The sequence below is a fragment of the Desmodus rotundus genome, chromosome 8 (genome assembly GCF_022682495.2).
Source record: "Desmodus rotundus isolate HL8 chromosome 8, HLdesRot8A.1, whole genome shotgun sequence".
Lineage (NCBI taxonomy): Eukaryota > Metazoa > Chordata > Mammalia > Chiroptera > Phyllostomidae > Desmodus > Desmodus rotundus.
In genome coordinates, this window is record NC_071394.1 from 36,544,031 (window position 1) to 36,564,567 (window position 20,537).

General features: G+C 37.4%; 1 protein-coding gene across 1 annotated transcript in view; it reads right to left on the reverse strand.

The window, feature by feature from the left end:
- C8H8orf34 (chromosome 8 C8orf34 homolog) overlaps positions 1–20,537 on the reverse strand; it is a 301,307-nt gene that overhangs the window by 225,908 nt on the left and 54,862 nt on the right. The window contains 2 exon segments of the mRNA XM_053929857.1: positions 4,283–4,414; positions 9,502–9,649. Coding sequence (XP_053785832.1) covers positions 4,283–4,414; positions 9,502–9,649 — 280 coding nt within the window.

Sequence of the window (20,537 nt, forward strand, 5' to 3'; positions counted from 1 at the left end):
AAAATTACTTATGTTAACAGTTTAAAGCCAGTTGTATGAAGCAAGTCAACTCATATTTTGTTAGTTGACACAAAGAAAAAGATGTAAAAAATGCAACCTGTGAAAAGATACAAACTATTTCTGAGGGAGTAGAATTTGAGTGGACAGAAGGAAAAAAGACTCTATTAATACATGCCTGTATTTTTTCAATTGTCAAAATAAGCAAATATTATTTCTGTAATTTAAATGAACCTAAAATTTAAAAATAGAATGCAACTGCTTCCTCTGTTTTTGTTTGTTTGTTTGTTTAAGGGGCCTGTGGTGGAGATGTCAGCCAACATCAACACCCTGGTGTTCAGGCCGTGGACAGTGGACAGAGTGACCATGCTCAATGGCTCTAGAAAAGACTTCCAGGCCTCCTGCTGTTCCCCCACAGGTCACTCCCCAGGGGGCCTCTGGGAACAAGCCCGGGCGTGGGGGAGAGAAACTCAGAAAAGGAATCAGACAAAACTATGTTTGTACCACAGCCTTCAAAAAATTGTCTGGCACTTCTGTAAACCTTCACTGAACAATTTCTCTAATCTGCATCATTGTATTATCCAATTTCCTGGAAATTACCATATGCTCTCAAGAGTTCTCTATTTTTTAAATCCACAAAATAAAAGCATAGATTTTAAAAAATAAGTCCCAATTAACATTCCCAAATAACGGCCAGAAGTGACCAGCTGCCAAATCACCCCAGGGCTTGCAGACCTAGCAACTAAATGTACCAACGTGGCAAGCCCTGGTGAGACCCGCAGAAGAACAAACCAGCCAACCCACTGATCCCTGAGAAATTATAAATTGTTGTTTTTTTAAGACATTGAATTTTAGGGAGGACATATGAAACAAGAGAACTGACACAACACTCAAGACTTTCCTCAGCGACTTTCAAGTGTAACTAAAGAAACATTCTTTAAATATTTTGTAGCTTGTGATGATTTGAAATGTACATATACATACATATATATGATACTCAATTTATCAAGAAAACCAAATCTTGGATGACCAAGGCTATAGTATGATCATGGTTTAATCAAGTATGGGTTTGGTGATTTCTAACGATGTTCTGATAAATAATGGCAGGACACAGCCTCCAAATGGAAGTATCTGTATAGGTTTTTGATGAATTAAAAACCTAACTTAGTTATACTTAATCTTAAAATTGAGAGCTACACTTTAAATACCTTTTTAAAAACATTCTGGGGAGAAATGGAAAACAACAGAATAGTAACAACATATGACTTATATGTGGTGACAGAATCTGAGAGAGGGCGAGTCTGTGACATCACTGAGGCAAAGCCCACCCCCAGGGCAGGAGGCTGACCACAGTGCCCCGAAGATGGCATCCTTCACTGGTCCACAGGAGCTTGCCACACGCCAGCCCACAATATACTGAGCAGGATGACTTTGGGGCAATTCTTTCTTATATTAATCAAACTCTGACTCACTGTGACCTCCACCAAAAGTTTCCACCTATGGGTTAAAAATAAATGTACTGTTTCTGTCAAATGACTTTACCAATAAAACTGCTAATATTTGATAATATTTTATGCCTATGATAATGAGGGATATTAGCTTCTAGTTTTCTCTTCTTGTGATGTCCTTTAAACTTGTTTTAATAGCAGGGTTATGGAAGCCTCACAAAATGAATTGGAACATGTACTCTCCTCCTCCCGGTATTACGTCCTCTTCAAATGTTTGGATTCCCCTGTGAAGCCATCTTGGCATGGAGTTCTCTTTGTGGGAAACTGTTTAATCATAAATTCAAAAATTTTAAAATTGATGTAGGACATTTAAATATTTCTATTTCTTCCTGAATCAGTTTTGGTAATTTCTGTCTGTCAAGGAATTCATACTTTTATTCTAAGTTGTCAATTTTATTGGCAAAATGTTATTCAAAGTATCTCCTCATTATCTTTTAATGGCTTCAGAATCTGTAGTCTTCTTCTCTCTTTCCCTCCTGATATTTGTATTTGGGTTTTCTCTCTTCTTTTTTAAATCAGTGTTGCTATATTTTAATCTATTTTATTAATCTTTTCAAATAACCAACTGTTGGATTACAGATTTTTCTCTATTATTTCCTATCTCAACTTCTATTATTATTTTTCTTATTTCATTTTCTCAATGATTTTCTCAATATGCTTATTTTAAGTCATTATTTTCTATATTCTCAAAGTGAAAGCCAAGATCATTAATTTCATACTATTTTTTCTAAGCAGAATTTTAAAGCTATAGATTTTCTCCTGAGCTCTGCTTTAGCTTTATCCCGAAAACTTTAATATTTTGTTCCCCAAAATGTTGTCTAATTGCCTTTGTGATTTTGTTCTTGGCTCATGGATTATCTAAAAATATGTTAATTTTGAAATATTTGCAGGGGAGTTTCTAGGCTTAATTTGACTTTAGTACAATTTTGGCAGCAAACATACTCCATATGACTTCAATCATTTTTTATGGTACAGCATACAGTCTACCTTGATGAATATTCCATGTGGCACTGAGAATTACATATATTCTATCTTCACTGAGTAGTGTCCTAAATACGTCAAAGTTGTTAATAGTGTTCAACACTTTCATATACTTACCCATTTTTTGGTCTCTTTATTGTATCTGTCTGTATTTTACTCTAGTTCTGTAAACTTATTTTTCCATGTCATTGGGAACTTGGTCATCGGGTCCTCTGGATCTCCAGTGATATCCTTCACCTTGAATTCTACTTAGTCTGACATTACCATAGCCATTAAAGTTTCTTTATATTTAGTAGTTTAAACTGTGTGTATCTTTATGTTTAAAATGCATCTTGTAAACAATCTATACTTTTTAAATCTAGCTTGTAAATTATTGCTTTTGAATTGTTTAGTAGATTTACATTTATTATAGTTATTGACATGTTTGCACTTAAACCTACCATTTTGGTATTTGTTTCTATTTTTCCAGTCTGTTCTTTATTTCTCTGTTCCTCTTTTCCTGCCATTTTTGGAAAGATAAATCATATTTTTCTTTGGGTATCCCATTTTAACTCATCTACTGAATTTCTATTTATGCCATTTGTACTTTGTAGTGTTGCTTTACATATTACAATAATCATCTTTAACCTATCACTGTATAAGTTCAAAAGATATTCTATTATTTCAGGAATAATTTTATATATATATATAAATATATACACATTTTTCAATTTAATATATTTTGACAATATATTTCTAATTATATTCTCATTGTCACATATATAATCTCTATGTATACTATAAAAACTCACTTTGCTATTAATTTTGCTTTAAAAAGCTAACAGTCAGGTGGAACAAGAGCTTGGCAGTAGACCACCTGAACAGAAAGAGATATCATCAGATGCTAGACCATCAGCAACATTCTGTGATCTGGCAGCATCCTGGAAGAAGCACCGGCTCTGTAGGATAAGCAGCCCTTCAGCATTCTTCCCTCAAGTTGATGGCCTCCAGTGCTGACTGACTCCTTAAAAATAGTAAGCCTCCAGCTTTGGCCAGTGCGAAGCATCATTCCATAAACTGAGAGGTCACGGAATTAATTCCCAGTCAGGGCACCTGCTTTGGTTGTGGCTTCGGTCCCCAGTTGGGCATGTATGAGAGGCAACTAACTGATGTTTCTCTCTCTCCCTCTCCCTTCCTTCCCCTCTCTCTAAATCAATGAATATGTCCTTGGGTGAAGATAAGGAAAAAAATGTAAAAATAAACAAAATAAAATTAGCAAGCCTCTGGAGGTAAGAAGGAAGGGAGTGAGAGAGGGAGGGAAAGAGATAGGCAGACAGAGAGAGATAAAGTAAAAATAGAAATAAATATAGGGACTTCAGTAATAAATAGTAAGTAAGACTTCAGGGAAGTAATGGGTGAAGGATTTCATAAAATGTTGTTAAATGTTTTGAATACAAATCTTCCTCGCCCCTGCTCTAAAAGATTTCATTTGCTCTTATGTACCTTATTAAATGTAGGGTGGACGCTGCACCACAGATGATGCAATGCTGCACTGGACACGAGAGGCAAGGGACCCACTCCAGGCAACAGACATTCTTACAAGAGTATATTCAAAATGGTCTAAAATAATTAATTGCACATGATTTAAAATATGAATGAGTGGATATAAAAAGAGCTCAATGTTAATGCTGAAATAAGTATGAAATTCATTAGGATTAACAGCCAAATGTTTGGCTTTGATTTTTACCTTTCCTTCATTTTGTTAATAACACAGACTTACATATATTAAGTAACTTTTGAATAATAAACTTCCTTACATGATTTGGATTCTGGTGATGGTGGAGAAATATTAGACACAGCAAGGTCACTTTTTGACTTTTTCGGCTTCTTTGCACTTAATTGCCAAGGTTTATCATAGCTTCTGAAATCCCTTCTTGTTCCTTTATGTTCTGTTAAAACAACAACAACAAAAATATATATATGCTCAATAATAAGTGATTTCAAGATTCATGAAAAACTAAATTCATGAAGTCAGGCATATTCAGCAAAATGTATAGGTTACCTTATATCAAAAATAATGCAAATATCCACAAGCATTGCTTGCTTGATTTCCCCTGTACATTTTAGTTATCAATTTGATATGAATCAGTTTGCATATTAATATGATTAAGATCATTTTTAAACTATGAAATTATTTGAAAGGCTTTTTAAGGCATGAATTACCATCACTTAAAATAACGTTCTTTAAATGTTGCTGTGGAAGAAAGCATTGTATTCTGTTGTAAATAAAAACAACTAAACATTTAAGTAAATTTTACTTACTGATGTTAGCTTATCCATGATTCACTATGACGCACAAAACTGACATTCACCTAAATTCCTTCTAGAGCACCTCTCACTTTTTCCACTTCTCTCTTCAAGAAAGATTAATTCAACCAACTCCATTGAGAGTTATAGTTCCTCTTCAAAGATGGTCAATGTCATACCAATTCCCGAATTAAATGATCTTTTCAAGAGTTCATCCCTCTTACTTCTTTACCAAGCATTTCACCTTTTTAGACGGAGTTATCTTTGCAGAATTTTTTTTCTATTCTCAGAGCATCACTTCTAGTCCTATTAACCTGACTACTCCTTTTCTGCCTCATTCATTGCTTCCTCAACTTCGTCTTTCGTCTAGGTGGCATTCTTTAGAGTTTCCTTCTGTCCCCTTGTTTAAATTTATAAGTTTTCAAACCATCCAACCATTTATGAATGATTTATATACATCTTTCTCTGGCCACACAACTATAAATATCGAACAGACCTCATGATACATTGTATGGATTCCTCAAATGTTCATGTTAAGGTTGTATTTAACTAGGTACCATCCAATTTTCCCATCTCCAACATCTCATTAAATACCAAAAGAGGCATAAATATTCTAAAACACTAGGAACAAAAATATTGGTCTGTGATCTGGCAGAACTCAGGAGATATTTCTACAAATAGGATTAAGACAAAAGATAGGCACATCAGAAAGATATTGGAGGATTTCAAGACCCTATCTCCGGGTTATCTCCTTACGTTGTTTCATAATGTCTCAGAGTTTTTCTTTCTACATCCATCCTAGCACAAAAATTTCTTCTGAGGCAACATGGGTAAGGGAATATAGAATCCTGCTTATAAAATGTAGTATCTTACAATACAAAGAAAAGGTAAAAGGAATCAGAGGGAAAAGATGCATTGGATTTTGTGGCTTTTTAAATTCTCCACTACTGGCAAGGAAAAAGAATCCATTTTAATTTAAATAATCTAGTAATAATATTGTTCTTATTAGGTGTTTGAAGACAGATAGAAGGTTACTCGTCTGTTTAGCAGAGACCTACAAAATTCACCTGGGAGTGGAAAATTGAGTGGTGGCATTAGTTTCACCTGCCTCTCTAACATATTTTGAAGAATTTTTAAAGGTTTCAAGCTCTATGGTGAGAGGACAAATAAGAGTCCACCTGTACATTTATGGATAAACCTAAAGCTAGATAGAACACTGCTCATTTAAAGTTTGAATAAACAAAAATGGGATTTTGAAGAAAAAAATTCAAAACATACAAAACAAAACAAAAACGCGACATTCAAGATACAGAGAAAATTGATAGTCTTACAGAAGATTTGTTATTGAAAACATTCAAATTTTAGAATGTGGCTAATTTGTCAGTAACAAAAAAAGACAATGAATTCTGTGAAACAAAAAGAAATGAGAGAGGAGACAGGCTAACCAGCCTATGGTAAAACTATAACTGCAGCCAGAAACCAGAGAAGGAAGATGAGATAAGGAAATACTGATAGGAAGCTAACATGCAATACGAACATTTAAATTTGTGTTTTAAGCCAGGAAGAGAAAACTGATACTGTGGAAAACAGAGTCAGTGACACAGGGAACACAGTGGACAAATACACCTCCCTATAGGTTAGTCTATAAAGAAAGGCAAACTGCACGTGAGGTGAAGTGAGAGGACAGCGAACAGTAAAGGAAGCTTGATTTACATGTATTTGATTTAGTTAAGAAGAAATCAAAACAAATATGATAGAAGCAACAACTAAGTACACAAAAGGGAAAATGCTCTAGGCTTAAGACCTGGATTTGCTCATTGAAAGGATTCACTAAATATAATGAAAAGCTGAAGAAAGCAGGAGTACATTTACATGTATTCCCATTAAACTTTTGAATATGACAAATAAAGCAAATCTTGTAAGTAGTGTCAAAGAATAATTAGAATATCTAAGAAAGAACAAAAATAAGGCTGCTTTCAGGTTTGTCCTTGACAATGTTAAGTGACAAACTTTTGAAAAGGTGTGTCCCAAGTTGCTTGATACATTTAAAGTTAGTAAGAGGACATCCTAAGATATTTTAAGTATTACACCTATACTTTGAATACTGAGATATTTTGTAGCTAATTAGAACATACACCAAAAGAAACAATTCAAAACTTCTGTCAAGGTTTAAACTGGCATTATTTACTATCACCTGAATTAAAATTTCTTGTTATATTCATATCCAAGAATTATTGTATGATTTCCTTCTTCCTCTCGTCATACTCTTTCCTCCAACATTTTTCTTCTTCCCCTTCTGGAACACACATTTCATGGTTAACAAACACTCCTCTATTCTCAACCCCCACCCCTCCTTTCATGTCTTAGGAGACACCTCGTTCCTCCCCCAAGAGCACCGGCAGCTTCCGGAGAGTGTTCATTCCTTCCTGTGCTGCAGGATGGGTCTTCCAGGTCCTCCAATGTCAAGCAGAAAGTCCCTCCTGCCTTGTGATTAATGCTGCCTGTCTACACTACTCGCCACTCTTCATTGCTGCCATCTTTCTGCCCCTGATTAACCTCGCAGCCCTACTCGCGATATTGGCACAAGCTCCCTTGACCTTTCAACAACTTGGATGAAACCCTGGTGACCTCTGAAACCTTAGTCAAACCACTCATTAAGCCTCAGACTTTGTCGTCTTCCTCAATTTTAAAAAGCTTCACTTCCCTGATGCTTATGACAGTTTCAAACTGAGGCCACCAACAGGACTTTGTTATCTGGAATCTTTCCACCTCAAAAGTGTCAGAGGGCACAACCTGCTGTGCTTCTGTATGTGCTTCTCTCGCACTTCCCCTGCACCTGCACCGGCACTTACACAGGCTTCCTAAAGGTCTTTGGCGCTCTGTTCCACTTTTCATGTCTAAAGCTTTTCCCTTCCTTGCTCACTACCCTGTCATATCAGATCATGTCTTCAATCACTTGCAGGATTGGCTCACAAAAGTCCTCCATTCTTTTGCAAAACTCTTCTTCCACCCACCACCCTCATGATGGCACAACCACAATTCTCAGACAGTCCCTTCAACTCTTTCTTCTGCGTCCCACCCAGTACTTCTGGGCACCGAAAAATCACAGTCTTGGTAATGGTTTCCATGATGGATTCATCATGTCTTCAACTTCCAATAGGCCACAGAACTACCTATAGTCTTTTTTAAAATTTTCCTTTGCCAACTCTTTTTTTCATTTGCCCTGGTGATTTTTCAGAATTGCATCACTCACTTCAATCTCCCCTAAACAATCTCCAACCCTCTCGTCCTCAGAAAACAATCTCACTTCTCAACACACAGATAACGTTTTAGGTATCAGGTATGATCTCACACTGATCTTCCAGCTCATCGCCTACTCAATCTATAAATTGAACCACGACATCTCCCATTCTTTCATGCCCATGGTTTTAATGATCTTGTATATAATATGAATGCCTCATCTGTGACTCCTGCCTGGACCCATCCAAAAAGTTTTAGACTCACACCTGCCTGCTAGAATTATCCACTCAGATGCCCTACAAGAAATTCAAATTCATCTATAGGAACTGGACTCATTATTGTCATTCACAAATTTATTCCTATGTTTCTACCTTGCTTTATTAAACAGGCATTTATACCTTTATCCAGGTCAGTAAACTGGCAGTAATAAGAATCTCCACCTCCCCTTCACCCTTGCTAAGCAATAAGGCATGAAGTACTTGTGCCAGTCAGAATTCTAAGATGATGCCCATGACCTTTGTCCCCTACTGCTATACCTTACATAGTTCCCTCCCCTTGAGTGCAGACAGGATTTTTGACTTACGACAAACCAACAGAATATGGCAAAGATGATGCTAATTTGCTAATCATAATGCTATGATTATGTCTTGTTATAAAGGATTCCATCTTACTAAACTTAAATGAGAGAAATTCCCTTGCTGGTTTATGGCAGAAGTGAGCTGCCATAATGTGAGAGAGGTATGTGGCAAAGAACTGCAGGTTGCATCTAGGAGCTGAGAGCAACCCTGGGCTGAAATCCAGCAAGGAATCAGGGACCCCAATCATAGAACTACAAGGAAATCATTTCTGCCAATAACCTGAATGAGTTTGGAAGCAGGTTCTTTCTTACTCCAGACTCCAGGTGAGAATGCCACCCAGCCAATAACTTGATTTCTAGAATTGTAAGATTAAACAAAGGATCTAGTTAAATAGGGAAAATGGGGCTATCACCTAATGGCGAAGCTGGTTCCCCAATGCTCAGAGTAGATGGATCTTTGTAAGACTGAAGTCACTACAGAGATAAAACTGGGGCTGGGAGAAATAGAGAATAATCATCAGTTTGGGCAATGAGAAGGGTAACTTTGTGGAACTCTACTGTTTACCTTTCTACAGATAAGCTAAAGCATTTAATTCAGATTCTTCATTAAAAGAAGAAAATTTTCAAGCTTAGAATAGCTTGATTCATACAGAATGAAATCTTTTCATGAAAATCTGAATCTTATTTCTCTAAAATTTGATAGACAAATTCTCATATTTGAAAGCATAATACATAACAATATATTTATATTGAAGAATATTTTATGACAAATTTTAGCATATGGGTGAAGTCACAGATCAATACCTGAAACCCTAGGTAACCATCTATATTGATCTTATAATCAGAAAGACTTTTGTAAATTTTTACACTCAATGTATCAAAATTAACTATAAAATATATTTTTTCATTTACCTGATATTTCACTTTCTGCCCAGAGAGCTGCAGATCCAGATAAAGTTCTCTGAAGCTGTCCACGGTGTCCTTGTTTGGACTGGAGATGGTCAATGAGAAACGGGATTGGCTGGTCAGGTGTCTCCGTTATTAACTTGGTCATCAATTCCTGAAGGCAGAACGGAAAACACATTTACACTTAAGGATAACAACGAACCCTTACTCAGCACTTACTGTTGCCAGGCATTGCTCCAACTGCTTCGCACACCACAACTCATTTAACCCCAATGGCACCTTCGGGCAGGTGCAGGTCACTGTCCTCACTTTGAGGAAACGGAAGTGGAGGAAGGCTGTGTATGTTACAGGTAACACATGGCAAAGCCAAGGTATATTTATTTACTTTCATTTTTATTTTTCTAATTGGCCAAAAACATACTACAAATGTAATCTAAACTCTTTCAAAAATTATAGTCTAAGAATTTTAAACTTCAGATTACTATTTTAAGAGATACAATTATAAACTCAACTTTCGATAAACTTCATATGTTATTCTATACCAATAATATTTTTTCTTCCTAATCATATAATAAATATCCTCAAATGCAGAAAATTTTATTGGAATGAAATAAACAAGTAATAAATCACAGAATCACAGAAACTGAAAAGTGCCTTAAACTGGCCTCTGAACAATTTAAAATTTCTTTTTTCTGAAAGCCCTGGTGGGTATTCATTCTTTCTTCATTTTCTAACCAGTTAAGCAATGGAAATTTCTCTGCCTGTCACACAGGCCGTTCCATTTGTGGACGGCTCTACTGATGCCTTAAATCGGGCAGAAATCTGATGAAGGGTAATATCTACACATTGTTTTTCCCTGTCAGAAACAGCAAAGAGCAGGCGCCACTGTGCGGTCGGTTAGAGTCCCCAGATTGTTCTCAAACGAACGGTAGCCAGACCACGTGGATAACATTTGCGCTGAGAAGTGGGGTCTGTGAACTTGCACCATTTTACATTCGTATCAGTCATATTTCATCTTGCCGGGTTTAGCCCAGAATTTTAGTCTGTCAGTTATCATTCTGAGTTCAGAAACCGTGAGAGGCAGTGGTTCTTGCGAGTAAACCAAACAATCAGATATCCCAGAGCTAACAGAGCGGATATTGGCAATCTCCTATCCCTTCGTATTTTTTGTCGGTAGCCTATTACCTTTGCCTTGAATGTTCTTCTCTCTTTTGGTGACATTGCTGGCTTGCCATCATTCATCTCTAATGACATCTACTTAGATACCAATCTCCACAAAAGTCTTATACTTCATTTTTTAATTTTCTTCATATAATTTACCACTCCCCAGAGTCATCTCATTTAATATTTGCTTATCTGTTTGTGCCTGTCTCTACTTCTTACTAGTGCGCTAAGAACAAGGATGGCCGGGTTTGATCACTACTCTCTCCCTAGAACCTGGAACTCTACCTAGCTCACAGGTAGTACTGAATGAATGAATGAATGATGAATGAATGAATGAACAAATGGTGAGCTTACTGACCAAGGGTAAATATTAGTTATTAAAGTGGTTGCCTGTCTTAATAAATGATATTTTAAGCATTCATAGATTTTTTAGACCAGCAAAATATATTCTTCTGACCTCTTATACAAGAAACTGCTGTCCTGATATCTCAGGGGTATTAACTGATATTTATGACATTCTAGGAATGCACAGTTATCTGGGTAGAGGCTAAATGGATTGTGTAGATGATAAAATTCCAATGTGATCTCAGAGACATGGATAAAGGAATTCAAAGTATCTCAAAAATGTGCAGATTGAACATAGAATTAGAAGAAGCAAAGGAATTCTACCATAAATACACTATGAAGCAAAATATTTATCAAACAAAGGTAATACTTCTTTACAGTCTGAAAAGCAGGTAAGCAAACAACCAGTTGACACATGTCTTCTTTATTTGTTATTTAAAATATCAATTATTTTAGTTATAACTGAAGAGGCTATGCCTTTATTGTGGCTAAAGCAATGTGGGGTTCAGTTAAACCCCAATTATAGATCAGTGGAATGCAATTTGAAAACATTTTGGAACTTGCTTCTGTAGAAGAGATGTGTTATGTTCTATTTAAATTCATTGTACATTACAAAAGCTATGAAAAGTTGAGAAAAAAGTAAGTACAAGGACTGATTAGATTACTCCTGTCACAGAAGGCCGGGGTGCCCAGATAAAGCAACATTAGATCAGATGACAGCTTTAAAGCAACAACAATTTCAATCCTGAAACTTCTGAAGGTCTCATGCTCACTTTTTTTGTTTGCCTTTCAAATTACCTGGGAAGTTTCTGTGGGTATTTTCCTTCTTTGAAAATAAACTGAAGCGTTCCTATATTGTCTTCAGAAGGTGGCTCATACCGTCATAATAACCAAGTAATCACTGTTAATTTTTTAATCGTCAGTCTAGTAACTAATGTTGGATACCCCTATATCCCATTTTATGCAGACATGAAAGAGAGAGTTTGTATTTAGGCAGGGTCAGGTTTAGCTAATGGAGTAGGATGATCTGAGAGAGGGGCAAGGCACTTCCCAGGGAGTACATGCAAAGGAGCAATTAGAGTAACTGTGTACTGACCCCAGATTGTAAATTGGACAGGAGGCTGAGTGAGAACATCGAGGAGATGAGGGATCAATGAATTGGATAGCCAGGTAGAGTCACAGAAAAGCTGGAGTTGAGAAACCAGCGGCAGTGAGCTACAAGGATAGGAGGGGATGGTGAGAGAGAAAGATGCTTGAAAGTGAGACTATGGACAGTCCGCAGTGACTGGTAACAGCAGGGGGAGTGGCTGAGGCAGGAAGTCAGGTAAAAATCTTTGGATGAGAGGAGTTCAATAAAGACATCGAGATGAGGAAAAGGTCATCTACATGTACATGGAAATTGTCAAGGAGTAATAGAAGTGCAGTGTTAGAGAGTGTGGCAATAATCAGAGGTTAAAACCATTGAGGAATCTAGGTGAACTAGCCAGGGGTCAGCAGCTAAAAGTAACAATGAGGGGTAGTGTGCAATATGATCTGAAGATATTTTTTAAAAGATATTTTAAAAATAGCTCTTAACTCTAGCAAGTCTAAAACATTTAAGTACTAATCTTTCCTTTTTATTAGAAATATTTTCTCAACTAGCAAAACTATACTGTTACCATTAAAATAAAAATATATAAAATATTACATGATTATTAAAATGTACATAGTCATTTTCGAAGAAAAGTCGTACCTAATATGCATAACACCAAGTCAATTTACAGAAAAGTGAACAGATAAGGCATTCAATGCTAAATTTACATTAAACTAAAAGTCACAACATTAGGCATAGACAGAGACTCTTATGTAAATTAAACTTAGCAGCATGCTGACACCGTAAAATATGCTCCCCATCGCTTATGAAAAGTAAAAGAGCACACCAGTGTCCTTGGTAACCACTGGAAACGCACTTCTCATTGACAGACACCTAATACCGCATTCACAGAAGGTACGTGATGAACTGTGTTTACATATGATTTCCGTAAGGTTTTGTAGAGTGATATATGTTTTGATAAAAACAGATATCATGTGCTTAAGACTAAAATTCCTTGATGAACAATAAACGGCAATCAGTTTCAACAAACCCTCACGGAGTCAGACTGAGCTCGGTGCAGCTGGTAAACCACGAGGTGATTCAGACAAACTCACAATCACTCGGTAAAATCCGTTTTCTGCTGAAGTAATGAAAAATCTTGCCAGCTGTTTTCAAGATTATTTTACATATGAAATATGCTGTGTATGCGTATATATTTTTATTTAACCAAAAACATTTTAACACTAACTCCAAATGACAGACACTGTTTGGAAGAAATGTGGTTCTGTAGCATTTGTGAACAAATTCAATACATGTTGCTTTCTCTATAACGCAGCTGAATGATCACACACCTACCCTTGACTAGTCCCTCCCTCATGCCCCCAAATCCTATTAAAATAACAAAAACACAGTTATTTACAGAATGAAAACAAATAGGAAGGGGTAACAAGAAAGGGTGCCATCACTAGAGATTTGAGAAACTCTGGAATCATGAAAAATGAAGCAGGTCGGGTAAGACTACGGTCACATCTAAGCATGGAAGACACTACGGTCAAGACAACAGAACTAAGTTCTATTCTTTCCAAGAGAATCAGAGAGAACATTCAAGCCAAAGCACAAAACCAGAGGCCAAGGGGACGCTGGCGGTGTAACTCATTAGAGAACCGCATTCCCAGCAGCTGAGCTGGCTGAAATCCCATCTCCCTCTCCTAAGGGGTGCTGTTGGCAGCTAGGGCTTTTACTCACAGTGAGGTCAGAGAACTCTTGTCCCATGCCATCTGTCTGAGAAAGTCCCCAGGAAGCAGCAGAGTAGGACTGGAGGTAACCAGGGACTCTGCATTTCACGGAAGGTGAGGACAGATGCCTGACAGTGACCCGCAGGAAAGCGTTCTACCCCCAGAGCAAGGCCCTCCTCATTGGGCACCTTGACATCCCCCTGATGAGTTGTCTCAGGAAGCCTGGTGGCTAACGACCTCTCTAAGCTGGCACCCAACCTCCCTCACCAAGGAAGACGTCAGATGGGGGCATCTGTTCAGATTCTACAGAGAAACTGGTACAAGCTATCCATAATAATAAACCTTATCTTTCATTCGTCTATATGAAACAGCAACCAGAAACCACCAGAAATTTTAGGAAAAGACAGTACACGTGTAGAAAAAGAAGACAACTGAGCCAAGAAGAAATGGAGCCACTTCAGGAAACCACTGGAAAGAATGTTGCATTTGTAAAAACAGGAACTTGTTGTCATGAAAAATGAGAAAAATCTGAAGCAAATGTAGAATTCGTGAGGATTAAAATATCATTGCTAAAATCAAAATATAAATGGAAGGACACAGGAAATTCGAGGCAATGTTAGTGATTTAAAATTAAAAGTTGAAAAAATGTAATGATAAAGAAAAAAAAATACAAAAAAGAGGGAAATATAAATTAAGAGGCATGGAAATGACATATGGAAGGCCCAACATCCTTTTAAGAAGCATTTCAGAAGAATACAGTTAAAATGCAAATAAGAAAATTAAGAAAAATGTAATAAAAACTCCATAGGCTGAACATACCCAAAGCATCAGACTGAAAGAGCTCAGAATTAATAAAAAGACCCATAATTATTGTAAAAACACCCTGTTGAAATCTTTTGAGTTCACAGACAAAAAATAAAATAATAAAAGATTACAGAGGGGGAAAAGGTTACCTATAAAGAAATATTAAATTAACCAATATTAAACTTCTCATAAGTAAAACAATGCTTTTGTTAAAAAAACAAATTGGCAATACTTTAATATTTTCAACTGGGGTGAGTGGGGGAAATGACCTTAAAATTCTATGAATTTGTCAGGTTATAAATCAAATATTTGGGTAAAAAAATCAGAATACTTTCAGACATGAAATTCAGAGTTTTTCTTTCTCGTACTGTACATGAAAAAAAGTTTTAGAAGAGATACTCTACAATGATAAAAAAAAAAAAGGAATCTAAAAAATGTATTATTTGAATATAAAAATCAGAAGCAGCCAGGTGCAGGGAAATTCTAAAAAGAAAAAAACAATTCAATATAGATCTTACCTTTGGTAAGATCTTCAGGTGATGATATTGTAATGAAAGGTGAATTACTTTTCCATTTTTATGAGTACAGTCTCTCTACGTGGCTCTGCAGCCACAAGACAGAGGCAGTGTCTCTACAGCCCAAGTTTCAGCCTCCACAACATTCTACTTCTGGGGCAGCCCCTGGCCTCCTGCTCCAGGCTGACCCTGCTCCAGGCTGACCTGCCTTCCCCTGAGCCACCCACACCACAAGTGCACCAGGCAGCAGATGCTCTCAGAGCCCCTTGTGCTCCAGTCCACCCAGGAAAAGAAAGCAGTCCTCTGAGACATCCTAACCATGGGACCTATGTGGACGAGAGTGTTGCCCAAGAAGCTCCTGGTCCAGGGCCAGCACGTGACCTTCCTTCACCCACAAGGTTCTCAGGAGGACCCATCGCACCTCACATCTCTCCCAACTGAGTCATCAACAGAAATACAAGCCTCCCACTTAATCTCCCCAACTGTGATGCCCATGTCTTAGGTATATTCACAAATCTAATCTACCTTCAACTCTCTGATTCCAGACCCTTCCGCTGTATTTTATGATAGTATAGGAGGAAAAAAGGCAGAAACGACTTTTAAATTTACTAAAACCAAAGCCGCCAGTGGCCCAGCAGATTTCAACGTGCCTATTATCCTTCCCATGTGTTTCTTCTCTGTTTCCATGCAGACTTTTAGCCCCATGGTTGGGTTCCCTTCTCTTTACACTCAACCTTCCACCTGCAAATTAAAATACTTTCTGTAAATATTCTATTGTGCCTCTTATTTGGCAACATGGTTTTTATGTTCCTCTACCTTTGATTCCTTCCTCCAACATCAAACTTCTTTGTGCTCTTCTGGATATTTTTCATGGCCAAAGTCATCAGAAAAATTCAGGAAATCTAAAAGTTGGGATCCAAAAATAAGAACTCTTAACAGTTTCCCTACAGCAGGAAAATAGGGGAGAGTTTATTTTATTTGCCTTGCTATTTTTGAAAGTTGATTTGCCTTTATTTAATTTCCTCATGGGATTATGAGAAGTGAGCTTGGAAACAAAAAGCAAATGTTTGTTTTCACATGAGTTAGTTTTCAGTGTCTGACAGAAGTGGCTACACATTGGAATACTGTCAGAGGTAAAAGACCCTCTTGGACAAAACCTTGGATGACATATGAACCCTAACCTATCACACACCCAATCACCTATGTGTTCTCGGTCAGTGTACAAGTTCCCATGATGAGCCTAGGAGAACTATACTAACAACCCACATCTTTGAATGTATAAGATCGTAGGGAAATCAGGCTGGGTAACAGAATTATAATACTTCATTTCAGGACCTAAGCGAACCCCATGATCCCAGAATAAATTCTTAAGTCTGAAATAGCCTCAAGCTCCAGGGATTCAAGTATCCAGAGAGACCAGAATTGCATTGCTCTCTGTGAAGGTCTGACATAGGATTGTCTATGCCAAAACAGGTCAAATCCACGCCAACACTCATGCCAGGCTCTAATTAACTGATGATCATCAAAGCTCCGTCAAGATGTACCCAATCAAAACACAAATTGAATCACTCCGGCGCAGTAACTGGGCCTGCCACAAGATGGGGGAATAAAGCACAGGTTAGGAGGACAGCAACCAATGGTGAGAAGGAGCAAGCCACCAGGGATGGAGCAGGAGCAGAGGGCTGTCGGGATCACTGCCTCCCACAATCCTCCCCCGGGCCACACTGCCCAGCATGGAAGAGGAAGCATGTCTACTACTGAAAAGATAACATCACCAAGCTCCTTGCTGATGTTTGTTACAGGTCCAGTCAGGGTGTTGAAGAGTCATTTGGCACTTGGAAGCACTGAACTGCATAGATTGGAAACCCCTGTAACCACAGGAAACCTCACTGAGGGATTTCCAACACGGGACACTGTTCAGTGACTGGGGAGGGGACAAAGGGCTGGGGCGGGGTGAAGATTTCATCTGCAATCATCACTCATTGGCTATTAGTTTCAAATAAAATAGACTTATTGATATAGATTTACTTCTAAAATATCCACTGTAATTAGGACTACTACTTAAGGATACACTCTAATAAATAGTTTCATTCTGAATAATAAACTAAAGGTGGGCCTGGCTGTATAATTTATGGAAGCCAGTGCAAAATGAAAATATGGGGCCCCCTGCTCAAACATTCTTAAGAATTTCAAGACAGTGAGAATGGAGAATTACATCAAGTACAGGCACCTCTGAGGTGGGGGCCTGCAGGACACGCAGGTCACGTGCCCACGGGCAGGGCGGGCCCTGACTGGAGGAGCGTGAAGACTGCTGAGTCAGATACTGCTGGGCTGCAAACTGCTTTTTCGGTAAATTTCTCCAAAGCTAAAACTGCATATTTAGCAAAACAACTCAAATATAGCATGAATATCTCGAGTAGTTGAAACTTTTTCAAAGTGTCATAAAATCATTTCTGTGATAGGGATTATATAAGTGAATGCTTCTGTGCCAAAATAATAACTCTATTTTGTGATAATAGCACTGGATTTTCAAAGCATTATTCCAGTATAGTATATTTTGGTCCTGATAATTGTTTGATTACATATTCCTTTTAGGCTTATGCTAATCAACCTGTGAGTATATATTTAATATAAATGTGATAGTGTTCACAGATATTAATCCCTGGTTTAACTGCAAGTAAATTCTAATTAGCTTTGTCTAGCATACTTATTATGCTTTTAAACTAATTAAAAGGCCCTAAAGATTTCTAAAATTTAAACTGGCTACGGAAAAAGCATGGGCTATATTTTGTATCTTTGTACTCCTATAATCTACATTTCACAGCTGTGAACTGCTTTAGTTGTGGTACATATATTTTGCTTTTCTCTAGACATATGCCATGAATAAAAGAAATAAAACAATCTAAAAGAAATCAGTAAAAAATATTCAGTGACAATTCACAGGACAAAAGGAAAGTTTCTTAAATACTGCAGCACAACTTAGTAATGTCTTTCAAAAGTAAAAATATGCATTCCAATCTAGCAATTCAAAAATGACAAATACACAAGGATACTTATTGAGCACTATTTAAAATAAAGATAGGCCTTGGCCAGGTAGCTCAAGTGGTTAGAGCAGCACCCGTATAAGCCAAGATTGTGCGTTTAGTCTCTGGTCAGGGCACATACAAGAAGCAACCAATGAATGCATCAGTAAGTAGAGCCACAAATCAATTAATCTCTCTCTCTTTCTCTCTCTCAAATGAATAATTAAAATGAAATTAAATTAGAAAGATGGTAAATAACCTATATTTTAGAATATTTTAACAATGATTAAAGAGAATAAAGTAGTTTATATATACTCATATGGATCATTCTCCAAGTTAAATTGCTAAATGAAATAAAAACCCTCACACAAAGACTTAGTGTATGATTTTTGAGATAAAGATCCAGTAAAACAGGAAGTTGGAAAACTAATTAGGATGACATTTAGGAAAATACGAGGATTGAAATGAGGCTGGAGAAAAATCTGGGAGGCCAGGAGAAAGTAGAGTGCCTCAACGTACAAGCAATGAAGGGAACAGGTGAGAGGGTCAGAGTGACATTCTGCGATGGCTGGAACTGGAGAAGACCTTCAGAACGGCCTGGGAGAACTTTCTCACTGTACAGATGAGGGAACCAAAGACCACAGGGAGGAGCTGAGCTGTCTAAGCTTACAAAGCCACCGAGAGTGGTGTTGTATACAAAAGGCAGAATTCATCATTAACTTACTGCAATGATTAACTATTAATGATTAGGGAATTCATCATTAACATCTTAGGCAATTTGGAAATATTCAGTGAAAAGACATCGAGTGTTTTTTTTCTTTAAGCACATGCACAACTCCACAGCAGGGTCTATGAGGTATTAGGATGAATAGGACATGTTTCCCACTGTTCGGTGGCAGGGATGGGAGGGCAGGGGTAAGACAAAAATATGCTCCCAAAGTTGCCATTATTGTGAAAACTGCTAAACTTCTATAAGTACAGCCTCCGAAAAAAATAGCTAGAGAAGAAAGTATGGTTTTATTATATGTAAAATACCATTAAAAGTACCCAGCATACTTCCTATTTCACTGCCTTCAGGATCTGTGGGTTTTCTTGGACAAAACATGGATGATTGTTTTCTACCCAGCAACATCAAACTCCAGCACAGACACTTGAAGCTGGCGGGCTTCCTCCTTGGCTCTCCCAGTCCCCTCTCCCACCTGCCTTGCCTGCTCTCATACAGTCGTTCTAATAATATGGTTCTAACATAGTAGTTGTCCACATGTCTCTCCCTTAGTAACTCCTAATCCACAAGGATCTGGGCTCATATATATTCCTGAATTTCTTACGGTACATAGTGATGATTCATACTAATTAGATCAGACGGTTAATTTTTATTCTGTTTGTTTGTTTGACATGATGAGGCAAACATAAGAAGTATAAAACAGAATATCAAGAAGTGACATCAAGAAGTTCACACCTAGTCTTTGGTGATTCTTACTAGGAACAGGAGGCCCCGTTCCAAACGTTCAGGGTTTTGAATGACTGATTGGAGCGCACTCGTGTGTATGCAGTTAGATTCAGAGAGGGGTAGAAACGAACAGTGTGTTTTCCTACCTTCCTCCAGTACAGCTGTGTGTCCAGGGAAAACCCTATGCTCTCTCTCTTCTTTGTTTGTGTCCCTCGGAGTGTGACAATGTTAATCCCTGGGCACCCAAAATTTGCTCACTAGGTATTTGCACACTGACAGCTATAAAAATCCCTTTGAACCTTTCCACATATTTGCCATTGAGGGAAATCCTCTTACTGGACATGACATGAAGAAATTCTAATTAGTGCTGATGTTTTATGCTCAATTTTCCCTAAAGTTGCTAAAATACACTGTTTCAAGTCCTACTCTAGAAAAACTAAAATTTAAGCTAAAAAATTTAATAGTATCTTCACATCACTAACACTCTAGCTAGTATGTTCATTCAATTATAGGGATACCCACTTCATTTCCAAAGAAGCTGATTCTCTACTAGTTAATATTTACTACAGCATGGCCTTCTCTCTCAGAGAAATATAATTCAAAAAGTTAAATCTTGAGCACAAAATTAAATGAAAGGTACCATAACTAGTAATGACCACTAGATGGCGACAGCAGAAATGCACTAAATCATTTTTAGTACTGAATTATTGAGATCACTGCCTTCAGTTAAAATAAGAAATTACGAACTTACTGTAAAGCATATGAATCCAAAACAAGAGGAAATTCATCATTATAATGATAGGAAATGTTATAAATTTAGAAATAAAATTGCTCTGTCCACTATTTGGCACTTTAAAATCAGGCAATAATTGCCAAGGGAGGTGTGTTTCCTCCCTTGGAAGCACCATGCCTACCTACTCAATGTTAGTCTCT